At 39.1% G+C, this 21,108-nt stretch overlaps 4 protein-coding genes and 3 long non-coding RNA genes across 8 annotated transcripts; 4 read left to right on the top strand and 3 right to left on the bottom strand.

Moving 5' to 3' along the window:
- Positions 1-231: 231 nt before the first annotated feature.
- On the bottom strand, positions 232-1,493 carry LOC124316005 (extensin-2-like). Its single transcript, XM_046781738.1, has 3 exons — positions 1,415-1,493; positions 382-1,305; positions 232-245 (listed from the first exon to the last, which is right to left on the bottom strand). The coding sequence occupies exons 1-3, from the start codon at positions 1,416-1,418 to the stop codon at positions 232-234; spliced, it is 942 nt and encodes a 313-aa protein (XP_046637694.1). The 5' UTR covers positions 1,419-1,493.
- A 3,026-nt stretch (positions 1,494-4,519) lies between these two features.
- LOC124315586 (venom allergen 3-like) lies at positions 4,520-5,537 on the top strand. Its single transcript, XM_046781360.1, has 5 exons — positions 4,520-4,585; positions 4,649-4,828; positions 4,898-4,976; positions 5,047-5,182; positions 5,262-5,537. Exons 1-5 carry the CDS (start codon positions 4,544-4,546, stop codon positions 5,485-5,487), a joined length of 663 nt encoding a protein of 220 aa, XP_046637316.1. The 5' UTR covers positions 4,520-4,543; the 3' UTR covers positions 5,488-5,537.
- Positions 5,538-5,897: 360 nt separating this feature from the next.
- On the top strand, positions 5,898-7,185 carry LOC124316004 (venom allergen 5-like). The gene is made up of 5 exons (XM_046781737.1): positions 5,898-5,939; positions 6,005-6,382; positions 6,451-6,526; positions 6,596-6,737; positions 6,802-7,185. The coding sequence occupies exons 1-5, from the start codon at positions 5,898-5,900 to the stop codon at positions 7,082-7,084; spliced, it is 921 nt and encodes a 306-aa protein (XP_046637693.1). The 3' UTR covers positions 7,085-7,185.
- Positions 7,186-7,889: 704 nt separating this feature from the next.
- On the top strand, positions 7,890-9,099 carry LOC124316003 (venom allergen 5-like; the record flags this gene model as incomplete). The annotated part of the gene is made up of 5 exons (XM_046781735.1): positions 7,890-7,997; positions 8,064-8,228; positions 8,297-8,360; positions 8,425-8,575; positions 8,657-9,099. Coding segments are annotated over 5 exons (741 nt in total), but the record flags the coding sequence as incomplete, so codon positions are not given.
- A 6,631-nt stretch (positions 9,100-15,730) lies between these two features.
- Positions 15,731-16,112, bottom strand: LOC124315784. The gene is made up of 3 exons (XR_006911672.1): positions 16,097-16,112; positions 15,919-16,023; positions 15,731-15,838 (listed from the first exon to the last, which is right to left on the bottom strand). It is a non-coding gene; the product is annotated as an uncharacterized LOC124315784 (long non-coding RNA).
- A 192-nt stretch (positions 16,113-16,304) lies between these two features.
- On the top strand, positions 16,305-16,999 carry LOC124315731. Of its 2 annotated transcripts, none has more exons than XR_006911611.1 (3): positions 16,305-16,559; positions 16,634-16,769; positions 16,850-16,999. It is a non-coding gene; the product is annotated as an uncharacterized LOC124315731 (long non-coding RNA). The 2 variants fall into 2 exon arrangements; XR_006911610.1 differs by having other exon boundaries at positions 16,305-16,574.
- Positions 17,000-19,654: 2,655 nt separating this feature from the next.
- On the bottom strand, positions 19,655-21,000 carry LOC124315802. Its single transcript, XR_006911698.1, has 4 exons — positions 20,795-21,000; positions 20,607-20,693; positions 20,415-20,544; positions 19,655-20,350 (listed from the first exon to the last, which is right to left on the bottom strand). It is a non-coding gene; the product is annotated as an uncharacterized LOC124315802 (long non-coding RNA).
- Between the last annotated feature and the right edge of the window lie 108 nt (positions 21,001-21,108).

Below are 21,108 nucleotides of genomic sequence, written 5' to 3'. Positions count from 1 at the left end.
TTTAGTCAACACGTAACTTACCCTGGAAATGAAGTTAGTTCAAGCATCAGAGTATGACCGAATGCAGATCGACACGAGTAATAATCACCTCCAACATATGAAGCAGGAAAGATCCAACAAAAATTAGAACACGTCGCAATGTCAAAGGGCTTGAAGGTAGCAAGAGAATACATAAAGATTATTACCCGCATTAAAAAATTTATTTTCTCATTAAAGATAAACAATTAATTCTCATTGACTAGTACCTATTAAGATATGAACGACAAATTTTAAGATAATTGATCACATTAAATCGGCTCTAGTATTTAGGAGCTTCCCTGCGGTAAACTGGAGAAGCGTAGGTTGTGGTGTAATATTCAGGGGCCTTAGTGGTGTAGTAACTCGGCGGAGAATAATACTTCGGAGCTTCGGTGTAGTAGGTCGGAGCAGCGTAAGTAGTGGTATAATACTCAGGTGCCTTGGTAGTGTAGTACTTGCGAGCTTCAGTGTAGTAGCTGGGGGCAGCGTAGGTTGTAGTGTAATACTCGGAGGCCTTGGGATAGTAAACGGGAGCCTCTGTTTGGTAGTAGCCTGGAGCAGAGTAATACTTGGGTTCCTCGGTGTAGTAGACTGGGGCAGCGTACGTGGTTGTGTAATATTCGGCCTTTTCGGTGTAGTACTTGGTAGCCTCGGTGTAGTAGCTAGATGGAGCGTAGGTTGTAGCGTAGTAAACTGGAGCCTCGGTGTAGTAGCTGGGTGCAGAGTAGTACTTTGGAGCATCGGTGTAGTAAGTTGGGGCATACGTAGTCGGGTAGTACTCCGGTAACTTGGTGTTGTAGTACTTAAGAGCCTCGGTGTAGTAGCTTGGAGCAGCATAAGTAGTCGTGTAGTACTCCGGAGCCTTGGTGTAGTACTCAGGCTCTTTGGTGATGTAGCTCGGGACAGAGTAATACTTCGGGGCTTCGGTGTAGTAGCTCGGGGCACCATAAGTTGTTGTATAATACTCTGGAGCCTTGGTGGTGTAGTACTTGGGCAGCTCGGTGTAGTATTCAGCCGCTTTGGTTGTGTAATAAGTTGGAGCCTCGGTGTAGTAGTTAGGAGCTGAGTAATACTTGGGAGCCTCGGTGTAATAGGCTGGGGCAGCATACGTAGTCATGTAGTAATCCGGTGCTTTGGTAGTGTAGTACTTGGGAGCCTCGGTGTAGTAAGCTGGAGCAGCGTAAGTTGTGCTTTGGTACCCGCCATACCCAGGAGACATTGGTACACCGGTGGTCGACCCAGCCATCAACGATACGACACCCAACAGCAGCACGACGCCATAGTTTACTACACAGATGATAATTTAAACATTATTATTCAACAATTACTGGACATTAACAAACAGAAAAACACAAGAAATTGATGCAAAACTTCATGTTAAAAACAGAATATTTACCCATGATTGCGAACTGATAATACGATGAAGAATACAGTTGGTGACAAATAGTGGGCTGCTGATGATACCGAGTCGGAGATGCTCACTCGACTGATTTCCGTTGCCGTTTCTCTCTCTTTTTATACACTTTTTCTCACCCTCACCCACCTCTTTAGCCTTGCGGCTTTTGTACCTGCTTGACAATGATGTTACACGTGTCGTCCTCACCCAACCTCTTTTTCCTCACCTTTTCTTCCTTTTTCACATCACCGCATTGACAGTTTTACGTAATGTTTCTCGTGACCTTGAACCAAATTCAAATGAAATTATACTGACGGATTATTTTACTAAAATATACAGAAAATGGTGTTTTAATCTCCTACTGTTGTTTAATTGTTGATTGAGCAATTGATTGAGCAATTGATTGAGCAATAGTAAAAAACTCTTATGCAGCCTCCATATGAAAATGACTTTGATTATATATTAATTCCAATGAATTGGATTTTTTAATAATCACTATTTATTACAAGGTCGTCTGTAACATCCTCATATGATACTGGTCACCTTTCGCAACTAATTAATAATTCAATTAACGAAATATTTCCCCTGAAAATCGATTTAGAATTTGTGCTCGTACACGTTTAACTAACAGAATCCTATAATTAACTTAAGACCATAAATAAAGAAATAGAACAAAAAACAAGTGGATTTCAAAATTCAACAAATGGTGACAAGCCACTACGTCACTAACTTGAAGGCAGCGCTGCTTAATGGGCATCAGCCTCAGGTATTGCATTATTGATTGTCGGCGAGACTGATGAGCTAGGGGTTCCAATATAAAGCCGCTCCTACTGACGGGTTACATTGTTCGGTGACAACAAACGGAATTTCGGGACTCATGGTTTCCATAGGGGTGTTCATTTTTCTCGTTCTCGTTGGGGCTGCTGCAGAGGAAGCGTCTTCTACATCATTCACCCAACAGGCTTAATAGATACTCGACGGTTGACCGGACACAAGGCGCCATAATTTTCTGGCTCTGCTCGATGCCGTACGATTCTTGATGCAGCAATATTCTGAGATTCTTGATGCAAAATTATTCTGATGGAACCTGTGAAAAATAAAATCGGTTGAAACACAAATCAACAACCAAAAGGTGCAGAATATGTTTTTACCTTGAGGACAAACAAAGACAAACTCCATCCGACTAATTTTGGAACTCTCCTTACCATTTTGGCATTTTCATCAGTGATCAATATCACCCAAGGGATCCATTTGGCCCACTCATTTTGTTGTATCGAAGACACATAGAGTAACTAGAGTTAGAGTAACTTCTGCCAAGCCAGAGCAGAGAAGAAATCGGGGAAACTAAATCCTGTGAAGAGATGAGGAGAAATGTGGTTACAAAATATACACCTTGCTTTCTAAAACTTTCAACGTGGGGGTCATGACATGTCTAAGAACATGAAACTAGTTATTTTGGAAGCATTTCATTGTTTCATCTCATCGACTATCTTCATATGCTTAGAATGTCGTGCACAACATTTATTATTTTTCAATTGAGCTCAATCACCTCCACGAGGTGATTTTAATGCCTATCGAAATCCCCATTCCCCACCATTAGCCCTTAGTAGCAGACAAGAATGAGAGATGAAGAGCAGACGTGATTTAAAACGTTGCCATATTGATATATAGATTGCAATTTGCAAGGAGTTTTCGGATGCAGAATTACGGACATAAAAATGTCGATGGCTATTCTGATTACATAGCTTGGAACTCGATCTTTCTAGGGGAACATAATAATGTTTGCATTGTTATTGGTTGGTGACTGTTTGAGTAGGTTGGAGGTTCCGTTGGCCGTCGCCCATAGGTCCGTTATGTATAATTCGCACTGTTAATTATTACCTCTAGCACCGTCAAACTAATTTTAGTTTCAACACTCGATTCAGTTGACAAATATTGCATTATATCTCCTGAAAATCCAGTCTCGCGCACTTTTTCATACGTGGTCTTTATCTGTGACATGGACCGTAGACGACATAGCTACTAGCTAGAAACTGGATGTTTTTACGGAAAAATTAGTGTGGAGCTTAGCGTTGGCGATAAAACTTTCTTCCGCTGAGAGAATGCTGGTGAGACTGTTCAAGCCTTCAAGGAAACTTGAGGCAATTTATGTCTCTTTCTAAACACGTACAATTACAAGGGCCTCATTAAATGTAACGCGTATCATAAGCAATTCGAGCTGCTGCTGTCAGATGGAACTCCGCTAATTGCGGAGAAAGGTCAGAAACTACCGCCGGCCATAGACCCAACCCTTTATTTTATGATCTTTTCGTACAGAGAAAATTGAGATCAATGGACGAAGGAAACACTTGCTCATTTCTGCTTAATGTACATTATTATAAGAAGCTCATTATTCAAATGTGATGACGTGATATGCACGAGTCCTTGTATCCAGTCGATTCGCAAGTTTCCACGAGTTCAACGGCAATTGAAATTGCGGGTAAAAAGAGTTACCAACAGCCCGAGGATACAGAATTTCCCTTTCTTCGTGGAAATTGGCCTGTATTACTGCACTTATCTCGAAGTTGGCGAACCCCTTCCAGCGAAAAACAATTTACGAAATCTCGGAAAAGTATAAAAAGCGACGAGTTGCGATCGTTTTCGCCCGCTGTTGTAACAAGTTACAAAAATCGCAACATGGTGGGAAGACTGCTCACATTTTCTGTCATTGTCAGGGCCACACCTGAGGACTGCCAATGCAATGTGAGAAAACCAATCAAATATTTACGAGTGAAAATGCAAATTTAAGCCACTCACTCGAGAAAAACGAAATCAAGAATTCCAGACCAATCAGCACTGACCTTGGACACGACCCTCTTTTATTACGTGCTATGTTGTATCGATTTATTTATTGTCTTTGATTTTCCACATGCGAATGACGTCATATTTTGTCAAAGATAAAAACAAATGTTTTGTTGCTGGGCGCAGGAATACACTTGGGGTTGTTGGATCTATTTTCTTTTTCGTAAAATGTGTACTGAGAATTGGCATGAACTGGTGCAAACTGATTTTCAACGTTTTGAGTAAAATTCTGGGGCAATTCCACTTAAACCCAGTTAGTTTATAGCCGACTATTGTCACATAAACAACATGCGCTGCTGTGCATTTCAAACGTTGATCTTCTATTTGCTGGCAAGTATTTTACTATGTGTTAGAAATTTCACAGTTGATTTATTATTGATTTGATTACGAAAGGCTGCCCGTAGTAATGTGGAAGCGGGCGTTTGCGAGGAAACAATTGAAATGGAAATGACGCAAGACGATATTGATTTCATCGTAGAACTTCACAACCAGTTGCGTCAACGAGTGGCGTCTGGCAAAGAATATCGAGGATCACCTGGGCCTCAGCCACCTGCCTTTTACATGCCTGATTTGGTATAATCAATTAACTTTTAATTACTGGAATTTTATAATAGAAACTTATCGCTATAATTTTACGTCAAGGAATGGGATGAAGAGTTGGCCAATGTCGCCTCGGAGTGGGCCCACAATTGTGAATTTCAACACGATCCGAACCTCCGAAGTAAATTCGCTGAATCAATTGATGCTCATTTCATGCAATAAAGTTAATTCATAAATGATTTTCCGTATAGCTATGCAGATGGGTCAAAATCTGGCCATCACTTTCAACTCGGATCGATTGAAGACGCCGAATTGGGCCGATGCAGCGATCGACCAGTGGTACTCGGAAGTGGAAAACGTGGACTGTCGTAGTGTTTCCAGTTTAACGTAATTATTTCCCGTTCCAAAAAGACTTTATTATTGTCTACTGATTTAATTCTTTTTTCTTTCGCGAGGAAATCTGAAGGAGTCTGCAAGGAGCCAACGACCGGAATATTGGCCATTACACTCAAATGGTTTGGGCGGAAACGACGGCCGTGGGTTGCGCGGCCGTCGGTTACACGGACGATTCCATAGCCGAGATGCCGTACCGAATCCTTTACGTCTGTAATTACAGTCCACAGGGCAATTTTATCGACCAACCGATTTACGACGCCGATTTCTCATCTTCCAACTGTCCGGAATTTCGCTAATAAAAGAAGTTTCCAGGCAATAATAAAATACACTGTGACGACACAACATGGATTGATTGTGACGTGTTACATCGATTTCTAGGAAGAGGTCGATGACTCTTATTCTTTGTTTTACGGAAGGTTATTGACACTGTTAGAAGGCGAAAAAAGAGAAAGCCAGGTAGACAGGCCAAGGCCGACTATAGGCCAACCCGGACCTACCTTTTCAAATGTTTTCTAGAAAACCTGTTACGTAAAATCAATTGGTTCAAACTGTGGGTTATTCAACCTTTTAAAGGTTTAAGAAATGGAACAAAGGTTTCTGGATATAAATAAGAGGCCTACAAGTTTCCGTCGACCCACACTGAACCTTCGTCCTCCATTCCATCCGCAACGGATCCGCTCGCCGGACGAAAATTCTATACATCAGGATGCAATCAAGCTTTTTTGGAGCTCTGCTATTGGCTTTTTTGGTAAGGACATAAACATTTCAGGTTCCAATAATAATCAATCTATCCATCCGAATAATTTTAAACAGGTATTCAACTTTCCAGAAGATTCAAGGGCCCAGATTTATTTGGGTAAAAGTCGTTTCCTGATGAGTCCTTATTACTTTTTCCGTACCCATTGGCCAATAGTGTCTACTGACGTTCATCGCCAACACAGCAGCAGCAGCAGTGTGAACTGGTTACGAAACAAACCGAAACCAGTTTTCTGCACACCAGAGAAAACTTTCACGGGATATCCGGTCATTAAACAGCCCAAACAAGCTGATTACTTAGACTTAAGACCTACGGAAGATGAGAAGCATCTCATTTTGGATCTACACAATCAACTCCGGCAAAATGTCGCATCCGGCAACGAGAAACGAGGATCACCTGGGCCTCAACCTGCAGCTGCTTTCATGCCCAACTTGGTATAATCATTAATTTTGTGGCAATGCCAATTTGGGACAGATTTAAAATTATGTTTTCATCTTTAAAGAAATGGGATAAGAAATTGGCTGATTCCGCCTGGGAGTGGGCAAAACACCTGGCCCAAAACCGAAAATTCGAGACTGGTAGGAAAAATTAATTTTTTTTTTTCAGTTAAGTTAATAGGACTTGAATGTTTGATCGTTATGGAACAGGGCCGGAAGGAACTCCTTACGGACAGAATCTTGGATTTTCTATTCTTTATGGAACAAGTAGCAGAACTTGGGACTGGGTTATCGATTACGAGTGGTCTTATGGAGTAAACCATATGAACTGCGGGTCAGTTGAAAACTTTAGGTAATTACAAAGATTTTAAAAGTTCATTAAATCGAATAATTCTAGCACGTTAATACACATGAAGGGATTCTTGGAAGCCGGATGTTATGGACAAAAATGATACTCATATTTCTAAACCTATCGGTCGTTACACGCAAATGGTTTGGGCCGGGACCACCCACGTCGGATGTGCGGCTATCGGCTACTCGTTTCATCCGGGCGAACCCGTAATTTGTTTGGAACATTCCGGGCTTGTTAGATTATTGTACGTCTGTAATTACAACCCACCCGGTAATATTGCTGGTCAATCGGTCTACAAAGTCGTGTCATCTTCTAATCATATTTGCCCAAACGAACATCACAAATAGTTAGTGTTGATATTCTAACCAGCTATAATGTGATTTGATTATATGCTCATGTGTCTCGTCCTTGGTCTCGTCAACAATAATAACAGCGGTGCCCGATATTATTCCTTCTACGTACGTCTTAATCGTCCAATCATGATGGACTTTATGCTTGTTAATTGTCTTTGTGGGAGGGTATAGTGTGGCAGGGATAAATTCTCAATACAACAATTATAAGCTGACTATTATTCGTTGCTGGCGTAACCGGAGAATGACAATTTGGGGGTAGTATAGCGTGATTCTGATCACGTAGGCATTAAGTTCTAAACAAAAGTTGAAAAGTTCAATTAAACCCTGTTATAAAATCAATTTAGTATCAAGATGTCGTCAACTGCTCCCAGTGTAAAAAGATGTCATACAGGATGAATAAATATTCTTATGTAGGTCAAGATAACTTCATTAGGCATGCCTGTATCGAGATGACTATATCAAGCCCTCCAGCAATTGTAGGGGGAATCATTTCCACACTGACGGTATAAAAAGGAATAAACCCACAGTCACTTCTCCTTGATACTCGACGAAAATCACAACGCGCGATGGCCCAAAGGCTGTTTGCTCCTCTCCTATTGTCTTTTATGGTAAGAGCAGCTCTAAATTTATATTGTGATTATACGTTTCATTGTTCAAATTAAATTTTCAAAAAATTATGAAGGTTATCCAAGTGCTCAGAGCCCAGCAAATATTTTATTTGGATGGCAACTATTTTCTGAATCCGTATTTCTTTCTCCAACCTCGAATTGTGCCTGGATTCAGGTCTGCCAGAGAGAATCTACCTTTACCTAAAGAGCAAATACTTTATTGTAATACGGAACCATCCCGCCCAATACCGTCCAGCACAAATAACGTCCGATCAAATCAATTCCAACAACCATATTTAGTAAAAAAAACCAAAGAATTCGAATTAAAGTTTTTGTTACCCTCTACAGCCTGTAATTTGAAACAGTTTAGAGATGGTGAACAGGATAGCATTATAGACCTAAGAGCCACAGAGGAAGATAAGAAACTTATTCTAGAGCTACACAATCAACTCCGTCAGAAAGTTGCGTCAGAACGTGAGAGTCGAGGCTCTCCCGGACCGCAACCAGCTGCCATCTCCATGCCAAACTTGGTATTAACAAGCTGTTAAAAATGAAAAAATGAACAGTTTCTTGAAAATTAATTTTATCTTGTCAAAAGAAATGGAGTGACGAATTAGCCAACAACGCTTGGGAATGGGCTCAAAACCTCCAATACAAACACGGTAAATTGGCAATTATGTCGAGTGATTAATGAAATGCCCATTTGCTATTTAATTAAAATCACAGAACCGGATCCCATTAAATACGGACAGAATCTCCATATGAGCTTCAGTCCGCACTCGAAAAACATGTCGGACTGGGCCAACATAATCAATGGCAAGGACGGCTGGTTTGACGAGGTCGAGAACATGGACTGTGCCAACGTTATAAAATTCAGGTATTACCAATACGCAAAATCTCTTTACCAGTGTAATAACAAATCGGCGAAATCCCACTATCTGCGAATCTTTAATATCAGGAGCTGTCAAACTACCAGCGGTAAAGTTATTGGCCATTACACGCAAATGGTCTGGGCTGAAACTACTCACGTCGGCTGCGCAGCTATTGGATACTACGACGATTACAACGGATATCCTTTCACGCCCGGACAGCCTCACAAACAGTTTTACATCTGCAATTACAGTCCTCGTGGAAATGCTCCGAATAAATCAGTCTACAAAGTGGATTACTCATCGTCCGCTTATTCCGATTGCCCAAATCAACCTGAATAAATCTGGAATCCATTTCCCAGAATATTGTCTGTAGTAATTTTTAAACCAGACTCAGTTTGAGACTATAATGATATCACGTTTGTTGTGGAACGTATGCATCACTGCCATTGCCATACATCATTTGATTTGAAATGTTGTAACACAATCCCGCTCAATCTTTCCAGCTGCAGTACCATGGCTTCTAAACAAGGAAAAAGTATAATACATGTGAACATTTATCTATGTCGACATCTATTATTTCGTAATAAAATGAGCCACTTTCAGGGATAGACGACACATCCGACGTCATAATCGATATGCGTAGTGTTGGTGTAGATGGCAGAAATACTTGTTGATAAATGAAAAGGTTTAAAAGCGGAAGCTCCTCGGTGAGATTTTGATAATCTAACTTATTATAGATATGAATTTCCTCAACCAGGAAAACCGTGTGGCGGCAATACCTTCTTGGTGGAAAAAATTGTTCAAATTTCAATTTGCTTCAAGGGTTTCAAGATTCAAACATTTTTGAATTTGATTGTTAACCCACAGACAAAGTTGCGAGGTACAAAAACAGGCCTGATCTGCAGTGGTTCTACAAGTGAGCTATTTAATATGACTGAAAAAAACAAAAATAGCAAGAGAAAACAGGTTCAGTCAACTGCATGGCCCAGGAATAATCGTACTCCAAATACATAACGATTTAAAATCAACGCCACCAAATTTTCAAAAAGGAAAGATAGAAATATTTGTCCTACCTGCAAGCCTGGGAAATACAGGACATTTAAAGAAAGGGGAAGGGAAGAGATTCTTAACTCGGCCGACACCGGAATTTTCTCCAATTAAAAGGGTTGCTGTTTATCTAAATATAAAAATTTCAACAATGAGTTTCGAAAAATATTTACAGTAAAAATAACAAGCAAGGAAAAGTTGAAAATAAGACAGTAGTTGGTAATTAAGGGTACCCTAATTTTTAATAAACAGGGGAATTGCGCGGTGGCGGCGTGTGGCTAATTCAGCGTTATTCTTCCACCAACGTTGCGGCTGAAAAAGCCCTGTGAAAGATCTGGTTAACATGTAATCCTCGACAATTTTGACGTGTTTCTCCTAGTCCTTACCTACGTGGTAAAAAGTGAACATTTAATTAAAAAACAAGACTAATGTATTGTTAGTGTTACGTATTACTTTCGATATCTTCAACTCGCTTCATTGTTGTCGACACGTTGCTGCCTCAAAACGTGGCGAGCTCAAATGATGAAATCGTACGTCAATTGAAGATCCCACATTTGGCTCATCCGTCGGATATTCCGCTTATTGCGGTATAGCAGTTCATTCAAGATATTTAGCAAAACATGAAAGAATTGAAATTCTTTTGAATTTTCGTGCAAAGCATCCATCTCGTCCTTTACACGATGACTGTAAAAAAAAATGTAAATTGGAATTTTGGTCTAACAAATATTTCAAGTGTTTCATAAATAGGCTTACTAATTCCTTTTGCTAGAAGAAAAGGTTTCAAGGTCTGTGTCAAAAGTTTCCTATTTGCAAACTGAACTACCTATGATAGAGCGCACCTTCTCCTAAATTGAATACTTTATAATATCATTAAAGGTAAACTTTAAATAGACGTTGTGAAAAGAAAAAAACATTGAGAAAATCAAACCTTAAAAGGCATGAAACATGCCATGCCAACATTTGTAGCAAACAACACTATAAATCTTCCATCAAACTCCTGGTATTGAATTTTTATTTTTGTTTTGTTAGTATTATGTTGTGAAGTACCTGAAATATTTCAAATACAATTGATTTTTGAAAACGATTGAATAAAGTATTTACGCAAACCAAATTATTACCCAAAACAGCTTCAGAACAACTTCCGGCGCCGTCTGGCGCTTACGTTTATGAGGGCTCTTGCTAATCTGTTATTCCCAAAATGGAGCCATTTCAACCCTTAATTAGCTTAATCTACAGACTGGAAACCACTGGAGACAGTCAAACAAACACGTGTGTCGTGGCAATAGATTTAACCATGGACTACTTAAGCTAGAGGACGGGACCCTCGTCCTATCCCGCCGTGTTATAGCTTGTCGGGTGGATTTTTAATCATAATTTTTGAAGAAGGGTCAATCGATAGAGATTTAAAAAGCTATTATAAGTCTCCAATGCACATTTCTTGTGAAGATATTAAATTAAAAGATATTTGCGTTTTAATTTTGAGAGGACGGAAGAGGTGTTCGTTGGTTGTCTCCACCTAGCGCTAAGAATTCTAAACTCTTCCATGGTTTTTAGAAAGAAAACAAACAGAATCCAGAGAATCACCAGAGAATCACAGATAGCAGACGCACCTAATTATACCAAACCAAACCAAAACCAGAGAATCACACAGTGGTCAACCAACAATCACCGCTAGGCGGCGACAACCAACGAACACCTACGTCAATTTCTAATTGCGAGCCCGAAGGGCGAAGCTAATAATCGCACACGCAGAAAAAAAAATACCATGTCACTTTGTCTGTCTGTATGTCCCGCTCCATAGCTCGGATGTTTAACGACAGATTTCGGACTTTTTGGTCTTAATAATTACAAAAAAAATATGCGGTGCGACCAGAACAAAAATAATTGCATTTACTTAATTAGTTTTCCAGTAATTAACGAAAAACTGTTAAAATAATTGTTTAACGACTGGTGACATCTTGCGGTGGCGACTACAACTTTTTCACTTAATGACTGGTGACATCTTGCGGTGGCGACTACAACTTTTTCACCTTAGGTTTAAATTCCACTTTCCATTCTTAACGTGCTTGTCATTTACTTAACGTGTTAAGTTTAAAATTAATTCTTTCTTGTCGAATATTTTTTATTTAAATATATTCGTTATGGATGGTTAAGCATGATTAAAAACCACCAGATGTCCATAGCATCGCCATGATGACGTTATCATTGGTGTCCCAACCATGACGCAACAACCAGATTTGCATTTATGTTTTACAGTTATTTGACTAAACGATGGTTATTTTTTAAATTCAATTATTGAACTTTATGTGTAAAAATAGGAACATATGAGTTGAGCAAACTAAACGTTAATAACTTGCAAGAATATTGAACTGTGACAGAAAAATCCTGTTTTAAGACAAAAAAGTCTGTGAAGAAACGTGTGAATTGTGAATAAGTCCGACTAAACAATAGGCCCTGAATTTGTCAATTAAGACAGTTTTCAACTGGCTTACAACTATCCCTTCGCGGCGAGCTGATAAGCTTGCTTTTCTATCTGATCTAATCTGATCTAATTTCTATCTGAATGATTTTCTTCTTTCTATCTGATCTAACTAGTAATCTTGTGCCAGTTGTAAGCTAACGTAACGGAAACATAAGAATTTGGTACGTTAATGATTTTCCAAGGCAACGTGGATTCGTGTTTTTCGTAAGCGATTTGGACTTTTACTTTTCCCGTCGTTCGAGATAACTTCAAAAATAAACCCATAACTTATCCTAACTTGACCTTTTTATCGATTTTCACGGCTTCGCCGTGCTGATCCCGAATGTGATTTTCACGGCTCCGCCGACTGATCGCAAATCTAAATTAGCTGTACTAAATTCGCAATACAAAATTTGATGTTGTGGGTTTCCTCATTGCATCCGTTCCGCTTCCGCTTGTATCGGCATAGTTAGTGGCAGTTATTTTTTTTTTACAGAGTTGTCGATGTTGCAATTTTGGAGTTGCTGAATGTTTTTTTTTTCATTTTGATTGAATTATTTCCCCACCCAATTTACATCTTGCCTGTGAATGTTATCGTCTCCTTGTCATTCTCCTTTTGCCAGTTAAATTTCTTTTTGCTATAGACGGGGGACAGCCAAATAGAACCCTACGAAAAAGGACTACTTTTTATAAACATTCAAAGCGGCCCTGTTTCTTCGCCCAAGAAAGCCAATTATATTAGAACTTAACGGAAAAACCGTGACTCTTTATATACTTTGGCTAGCTCAAATCAACATGAGTGAAATTCACACATTGCCATTTGGTTAATTATAAGTTAGTTGGCCGATTCCACATTTATTATTTCATGAACATATTCCTCTTGGTTTTAACCATGAAGTTCATTTTTTATAAATTTCGTTTTCACTTCACAGCTGTCGTAAAATTAAAAAATTTCCGTGCTTGCTTCGCCATTTTTTAAATATTTTTCTCCCCTGTTGACATCTTGCCCGTCAATCTCATTGTTGCCTTGTTAGTTTTCTTCTTGCTAGACCTTTTTCGTTTTTTTGTCACTTTTTTCATTTATTCTTATTTATTTTATCATCGCAATTTGAAATAATTGCGATGATTTTTGATTTGCAATTGATTTGATTGATGTTTTATTTTGATTCAGAGTGATTTAAATTTTTTCCGCCTGTTGACATCTTGCCTGTCAAACTCATTGTCGCCTTGTTGCCAGTTAATTTTCTTCTTGCTAGACCATTTTCGTTTTTTGATCACTTTTTTTCTTTTATTCGTTTTAAGTTGTAAAGACTTTTTTATTGCAATTTATTTGAATTGCGTGATATCTTGATTAGCCTGTTCATTTCTTGTCCGTAGTTTATTTATTACTCAATATTCGTTACCTGCCCGTCGATTCGTCGCCTGATATCTGTCTGCCCCTCGCTTAATATTAGTGTTAGAGCTATTCGTCTTTTCCCCGAAATGTTTGTCTGTTTTAGTCGCGGATGCGTAATCAAACACAAACAGTTTAATTTAAGACTGGTATTATTGTCTTTTGATTAGTTACCCGTCACTCACGTTTTTCCGAAAATTAACGTAAGAAAAAAAGACAGAAGAACGAATTTGATGGTCAAACACAATGCAATTGAATCAATTGCAACGTTTTATTATGAATTTTAAGACTGGTATTGTTGTCTTTTGATTTGTTACCCGTCACTAACGTTTTTCCTAGTAGCAATTGAGTCAATTTCAATGTGTTTTGCAGTGAATGAAATTTTCGTTTTCTTCTGTCTTTTAGTTCTATTATCCGTTAATTCTAGGGTTTTTATCATTATCTATAGGAACACAATTTTCGAGATTCAGTAGAATAGTAACCGTAGTGTTAGACCCCGACCAAGAAGACCCGCTATAGAATATTAAAGCGATTTTCTTTCTCCTTGAAAACGTGCCTAAGCTCCCTTTTAATTCTAAGTTCTATAAAAATCTTTGAATTAAATCCTTTAAAATAAATTGATTCAATCACAACGTTTTCTTTGTGAGGAAGCGCAATTTTACATTTTGTGAGTTTCTGCCACTCTTTATATACTTTGCCGTAGCTCAAACAGTGGTGAGTGAAATTGACATACTGCCGTATCGTTATTTTTATGTTAGTAAGCCGATTTTAGTCTTTATTATTTGGTGAACACATTTCCCTTGGTGTTAATTATGAAGTTCATATTTTACAAACGTTATTTTCGCTTAACAACTATCGTAAGTAAAAAGAACGAACGAATTTCCGTGTTTCCTTCCCCATATTTTCTCCCCCAGCTCGATCCCCCCTTCAAGTGACTCAGCCTCCCCTGTTGCAACTCGAGGATTTTCCCTTGAGGGTAAAGAACCCAAAACAGGTAGAAACTCTGGGAGCCAATCACCGCGTGAGCACAAGTTTTTTTGCTCCGCCCAAGAGGCTTATTCTTTTATAGTATAGGATAGTATAGGATTAAAATATCACAGAAATTAAATAATTCCCGCATAGGGATAATTTAATAGACTCTAGATCATTTTTGAAGCTCGATTCATTAAAGTAAAAAAAAAAAAAAATGGTAACCGACATAGGAATTGACGAAGAGACCCGTCCTCTAGCTTAAGTAGTCCATGGGATTCCCTAGTGCTAGCTCCCCTCAGGCGTTTTCCGTTTTGAAGAACCGTATTATTAATAAGGCAGGGTAGTCAATGCAGACTACAGTTGATCATATTACAATCACAACCATGGAGGATCACGAATATGTGGTTCTATTGTACCTCGAATGAATATTTACTGAACTACTGACTGAAATGTGAAAACCGGAAGTAGAAAAAAAAGCAATGATCGAAAATTTAACAAGTGAGCTTTGTTTCTGAAATAGTAATCGTCAGTTATTTCTAAATATTTCAACAAAATAACAGCCAATAAATGTAAAAAGAGATGCTCAAAGTAACTGAATCTGACTGTTTTGACAGCTGCAAATTATCAAAAGCCATCTAGCGTTAGAAAAAAGAAACGTCCAAGTAAAACTTCGTTGGCGCGTAAAACTGCCTGATTTTGGAAAATTACTATTACACAGACAGAGTCTAACGCAACTAGACTATTGGAAGATAACCTACGAAAATAAGTCAATTGTTGGGTACCTGGGCATGATCCCGTGGTGAGTGACTGCAGGTGTGTAACAGCGGACGGAAGCGAACATGAAGTGGTCCAGAAACTCGCCAATTCGCCAATGAAGTACAACAAATTGTGTTTAGAAGCAGTGAAGCTAGATGAGCGTGCGTCGCGAAGATAAGGATGTTGGTGGAAGTCCCTCTTCCGTCATGGACAAAGGTCAGCATTGGCACAAGAATCTCCGTGCGACCGTGCCAGTACAGCACGATTCCATAAAGAAACAGCGTGCTCTGTAAAAACAAATGTTTTACATTAATGAAAATATAACAATGAATAAAGCATATCAATCTTTACCTTTTCTAAGAAACACACTGAAATGTTCATAATTAAAAAAAACATAAAAAAGGAATTCACAGCAACCAACAGCATTACTCCACATGATGAGATATATTTCTCGATGCTAAAAGAAAGTGTCATGAAGTATTGCAGTAGCGTGATGATGGGTGGAATTGTTGCTTCGTGCTTATACCTTTACCATATGGATGATGAATTTAGTAAGGCATTTGACTTTCATCAAGCAGATCTGGTACATGAACATACACATGGCAGGTCTCACTTCACACTCTTCATGTCTCTGAAACTCTAAGTGGAAATGGGACAAGGAAATTCTCTACATTATTTACAAATTTACACAAATTTACCTATGAGAAATAAAACTCTACCTATCCTTCAGCTGGGTTTCCTTCTAAACAGAAATAGAAACAGCCATAACAAAAAACATGCTGTTGCAGGGCACGCCACCAAAATTGCGAGATTCAGAAAAGATCCTATGGTTCAAGAATACCAATGTTATATGATAATCTGAATTGTAATGGTCTAGTAGCAGTTATGGGGAAATACCTTATCTCGGCACATTTGTATTCCACTTCATGTTGACTTCAACCATGAGTTTTAGGCTTTTGACAGCATGATGGGCCTAATGGATGGAAATTGACTGAGTGCTAAGTCAACTTGTTGGAATGACTGACAGTATGCATCTAGAATTTGAAGAAATAAGTTGGTACAGTATAAAAATAAGGAAACTAGGTCAAGATAAACCTACATATGATACGAAGTTCAATTTGGTATTTGAAATCACAGGAATATAAGTATAAATTAGCAACAATTTGTTTCGCACTTTTCTCCTCGTTTCACGACGTCAGAACAACATGGGCGACACTGGCGACATCTAGTAATGAGTTTTGAATCTTAAGTTAGTTGCACTGTCAGTCAGTCACAGACAGACATGACATTACACGTCGTAACTTTCATAAGTTATTTCATAAGTTACTTAAAAAGTTTAACAGCAGAGATCGGATAACATGTCACTTTTTTTAAAGTAATAGATAAAAAAATCTTTATCTAATGATTCTTACTGCATTGATTAAACGTTTTCAGATAATTTCAGCTGAAGTTTTCATGTGGGCCTACCTGGCCAACTATGTGCTCATGACAATAGAAATGAAATGGTCTAATCCAATAATGCATGCCCACAACCTTATGTCTTCTGAAGCAAAATAATTTATGTTGCAAGGTAGTTTTTTTTTCCAAAATTATTTTGAATTACTGTGTTCTTTAGGGCAATAATGTTCACATTAACTTTTCCCTGTCAAGTTGTAAATCATCAAAATATTGATGCTTTCGCCAGAGTCGATTCTATGTTGCTATCTATTTTGCGGACAACAGCAAGAAAATGCTGCTACTCAAGATTTTATGGTGACCAACACTTTGTTGTAATTTAGGGCAATGTAAGGTTGATAGATTTGAGGCATTTCTTTCTGCCACTACAATATAGTTTGAAAATTATCTAAATTTTCCTTAACGAAATTAACCTTTCAGGTTAATCGTTACTTAATCCCTCTTCACCACTTTTATAGTTGTTTGGAAACTGACCAAAGATTGCTGGAATTGAAGACTGATAATTTGTGTAGATTTAGATAAATTTCAAGTGCATACCTGGGCTCCCTTCTTTTCTGTGGCCCCGTTTCCCTAACTAACCACTAACTAACGCCCGCCGGTGGTCACTCACCCGCTGTGACAACCAGGAGGAGGGGAGGGCTCTGGTCGAACGGTGACTTGGAAGGGCGCATGATCTTATGAAAACTTTTGGAGGGTCATGAGTCTAACCCGGAAGTCTACTATGACTATATCTCGCCAGTTAAACTGGCTTCGTACTTCTCTCTTCTTCACTGGCCAGGTAATCTCCCTGGGCACAGTTAGGGCAGTGTCACCTTCTGTCGTGATCGATTGCACTTCCAAGTTGGCAAAGTATAGCGATTTACATTTACGGACAGTGATTACTTCGTGCTCGCTGGACTTCCAAGAAATTGCTATCTTCTACCGCCAAACAATTATCTAGATACTGTTCCTACATAGTGCTGGGAGTGATGGACAATTTGAAAACAATTCTTAAACGTTTGCATTCCATCGTTTTTTATGCTGGTATGAATACAAATGTTACAACATTATTTGCCATGCGCATATTTGTTACATTAATCGAAGTTAAAAATACTAAACTTCTGCTGTTAACTAATAAAAATTTAGTCTACACCAAAAACATTACGTATCTCACGTAACTTACCCTGGAAATGAAGTTAGTTCAAGCATCAGAATATGACCGAATGCAGATCAACTAGAGTAATAATTACATCCAACATATGAAGCAGGAAAGATCCAACAAAAATTAGAACACGTCACAATGTCAAAGAGCTTGAAGGTACCAAGGGAACACAAAGATGATTACCCGCATTACAATTTTATTTCTCATTAAAGATCAACAATTAATTCCCATTGACTAGTAACTACTAAGATATGACCGACAAATTTTAAGATAATTGATCAAATTAAATCGGCTCTAGTATTTAGGAGCTTCCCTGTAGTTAACTGGAGAAGCGTAGGTTGTGGTGTAATATTCAGGGGCCTTAGTGGTGTAGTAACTCGGCGGAGAATAATACTTCGGAGCTTCGGTGTAGTAGGTCGGAGCAGCGTAAGTAGTGGTATAATACTCAGGTGCCTTGGTAGTGTAGTCCTTGGGAGCTTCAGTGTAGTAGCTGGGGGGAGCGTAGGTTGTAGTGTAATACTCGGAGGCCTTGGTGTAGTAAACAGGAGCCTCTGTTTGGTAGTAGCTTGGAGCTGAGTAATACTTGGGTTCCTCGGTGTAGTAGACTGGGGCAGCGTACGTGGTTGTGTAATATTCGGCCTTTTCGGTGTAGTACTTGGTAGCCTCGGTGTAGTAGCTAGATGGAGCGTATGTTGTAGCGTAGTAAGCTGGAGCCTCGGTGTAGTAGCTGGGTGCAGAGTAGTACTTTGGAGCATCGGTGTAGTAAGTTGGGGCATACGTAGTCGTGTAGTACTCAGGAGCCTTGGTGTAGTACTCGGGCTCTTTGGTGATGTAGCTCGGGGCAGAGTAATACTTCGGGGCTTCGGTGTAGTAGCTCGGGGCAGCATAACTTGTGGTGTAGTACTCTGGAGCCTTGGTGGTGTAGTACTTGGGCAGCTCGGTATAGTATTCAGCCGCTTTGGTGGTGTAATAAGTTGGAACCTCGGTGTAGTAGTTAGGAGCTGAGTAATACTTGGGAGCCTCGGTGTAATAGGCTGGGGCAGCATAAGTAGTCGTGTAGTACTCCGATGCCTTGGAAGTGTAGTACTTGGGAGCCTCGGTGTAGTAAGCTGGAGCAGCGTAGGTTGTGCTTTGGTATCCGCCATACCCAAGAGACATTGGTACACCAGTGGTCGACCCAGCCATCAACGATACGACACCCAACAGCAGCACGACGCCATAGTTAACTAGACAGTAATTTATTTGAACATTATTATTTAACAATTACTGGATATTAACAAACAGAAAAACAAAAGAAATTGATGCAAAACTTCATGTAAAACACAGAATATTTACCCATGATTGCGAACTGATAATACGATGAAGAATACAGTTGGTGACAAATAGTGGGCTGCAGTTGTTGCCGTGTCGGAGATGCTCACTCGACTGATTCCTATCATCTCTTCTCTCTCCTTTTATACGATTTTTTCTCACCCTGACCCACCTCTAAAGCCTTGCGGCTTTTTTACCTGCTTGAATGATGTTACACGTGTCGTTCTCACCCAACCTCTCCGCCGTCGCATGGCACGTTTTACGCAATGATTTCCATGACCTTCAATTGAAATGCAAACTGGCCTTTCTTTCTTTAGGAAGACGTTGCTGGGGATGGGTCTGCAAAAACCAATATCAAAATGAATACCAAATAGCTTACCCTTGCGGCTATTGTACCTGCTTGATAATGATGCAACACGTGTCGTTTTCACCCAACCTCTACACCACTGCATTGACAGTTTTACGTAGTTTATCGTGACCTTGAACGAAATTCAAAGGAAATGATACTGACCGATTATTTTTTAAATCTCCTATTATGTTGTTTAATTGTTGATTGAGCAATAGTAACAAACTCTTATGTCGCCTGCATATGAAAATGACTTTGATTATATATTAGTTCCAAGGAATAAGATTTTTATAATCCAAGGAATAATCACCATTTATTTCAAGGTCGTTTTCTCACAATATGATACTGGTCACCTTTCGGAACTACTTAATTATTTAATCAACGAAATATTTCCTCCGGAAGATCTATTTAGACTTTGGCTCGTACATGTTTAACTAACAGAATGCTATAATTAACTTAAGACCATACATAAAGAAATAGAACAAAAAAACAAGTGGATTTCAACAAATGGTAACAAGCCACTACGTCACTAACTTGAAGGCAGCGCTGCTTAATGGGCATCAGGTAAAATTGCATTATTGATTGTCAGCCACTGAGGAGCTAGTGGTTCCAATATGAGGCCGCTCCTACTGACGGGTTGTAACCCGTCAGTTGTTCGGTGACAACAGCAGAAGGAATTTCGGGACTCATGGTTCCCATAGGGGTGATCATTTTTCTCGTTCTCGTTGGGGCTGTTGCAGAGGAAGCGTCTTCTACATCATTCACCCAACAGGCTTAATAGATACTCGACGGTTGACCGGACACAAGGCGCCATAATTTTCTGGCTCTGCTCGATGCCGTACGATTCTTGATGCAGCAATATTCTGAGATTCTTGATGCAAAATTATTCTGATGGAACCTGTGAAAAATAAAATCGGGTGAAACACAAATCAACAACCAAAAGGTGGAGAATATGTTTTTACCTTGAGGAAGACAAACTCCATCCGACTAATTTTGGAACTCTTTTTATACCATCTTCATCAGTGATGAATATCACCCAATAAGGGATACATTTGGCCCACTCATTTTCTTGTATCGAAGACACAGTAACTTCTGTAATAACAGAAATTGAAATCAAGAAAAGTTTCATCATTATTGTAAAGAAATATATTTACCATTTCAATATTAAACACAGTTTATGTTTTATTTCGGGGAAGTCCCAGACCAAGCCAGAGCAGAGACGAAATTGGGGAGACTAAATCCTGTGAAGAGATGAGGAGAAATGTGGTTACAAAATATACACCTTGCTTTCTAAAAGTTTGAACATCACCATAAGTCGGCTACAAGAAAGAGTAAACATTACACATTGATGTGATATTATTCATGATTCACTCAAGCACGTATTGTGTGGGTCATCACATGTCTAGGATCATGAAACTAGTTATTATGGAAGCATTTCATTCTTTCATCTCATCGACTATCTTCATATGCTTAGAATGTCGTGCACAACATTTATTATTTTTCAATTGAGCTCAATCACCTCCACGAGGTGATTTTAATGCCTATCGAAATCCCAGTAGCAGACAAGTATGAAGAGCAGACGTGATCTAAAACGTTGCCATATTGGATATTGCTATAGATTGCAATTTGCAAGGACAGAGCAATAGATCCCTGGTC

This window comes from Daphnia pulicaria, chromosome 11 (genome assembly GCF_021234035.1).
Source record: "Daphnia pulicaria isolate SC F1-1A chromosome 11, SC_F0-13Bv2, whole genome shotgun sequence".
Taxonomy (NCBI): domain Eukaryota; kingdom Metazoa; phylum Arthropoda; class Branchiopoda; order Diplostraca; family Daphniidae; genus Daphnia; species Daphnia pulicaria.
This window is presented reverse-complemented; position numbering and strand designations above follow the sequence as displayed.

Bases quoted from the DNA above. Each gene is read 5' to 3' on its own strand.
- LOC124315586 (XM_046781360.1), top strand. From the start codon at position 4,544: ATGCGCTGCTGTGCATTTCAAACGTTGATCTTCTATTTGCTG. The intron at 4,977-5,046 runs GTAAATTCGCTG...TTTTCCGTATAG, and splicing joins ACACGATCCGAACCTCCGAA to CTATGCAGATGGGTCAAAAT. The intron at 5,183-5,261 runs GTAATTATTTCC...GGAAATCTGAAG, and splicing joins CGTAGTGTTTCCAGTTTAAC to GAGTCTGCAAGGAGCCAACG.
- LOC124316004 (XM_046781737.1), top strand. From the start codon at position 5,898: ATGCAATCAAGCTTTTTTGGAGCTCTGCTATTGGCTTTTTTG. The intron at 5,940-6,004 runs GTAAGGACATAA...AATTTTAAACAG, and splicing joins CTCTGCTATTGGCTTTTTTG to GTATTCAACTTTCCAGAAGA. The intron at 6,738-6,801 runs GTAATTACAAAG...ATACACATGAAG, and splicing joins GGGTCAGTTGAAAACTTTAG to GGATTCTTGGAAGCCGGATG.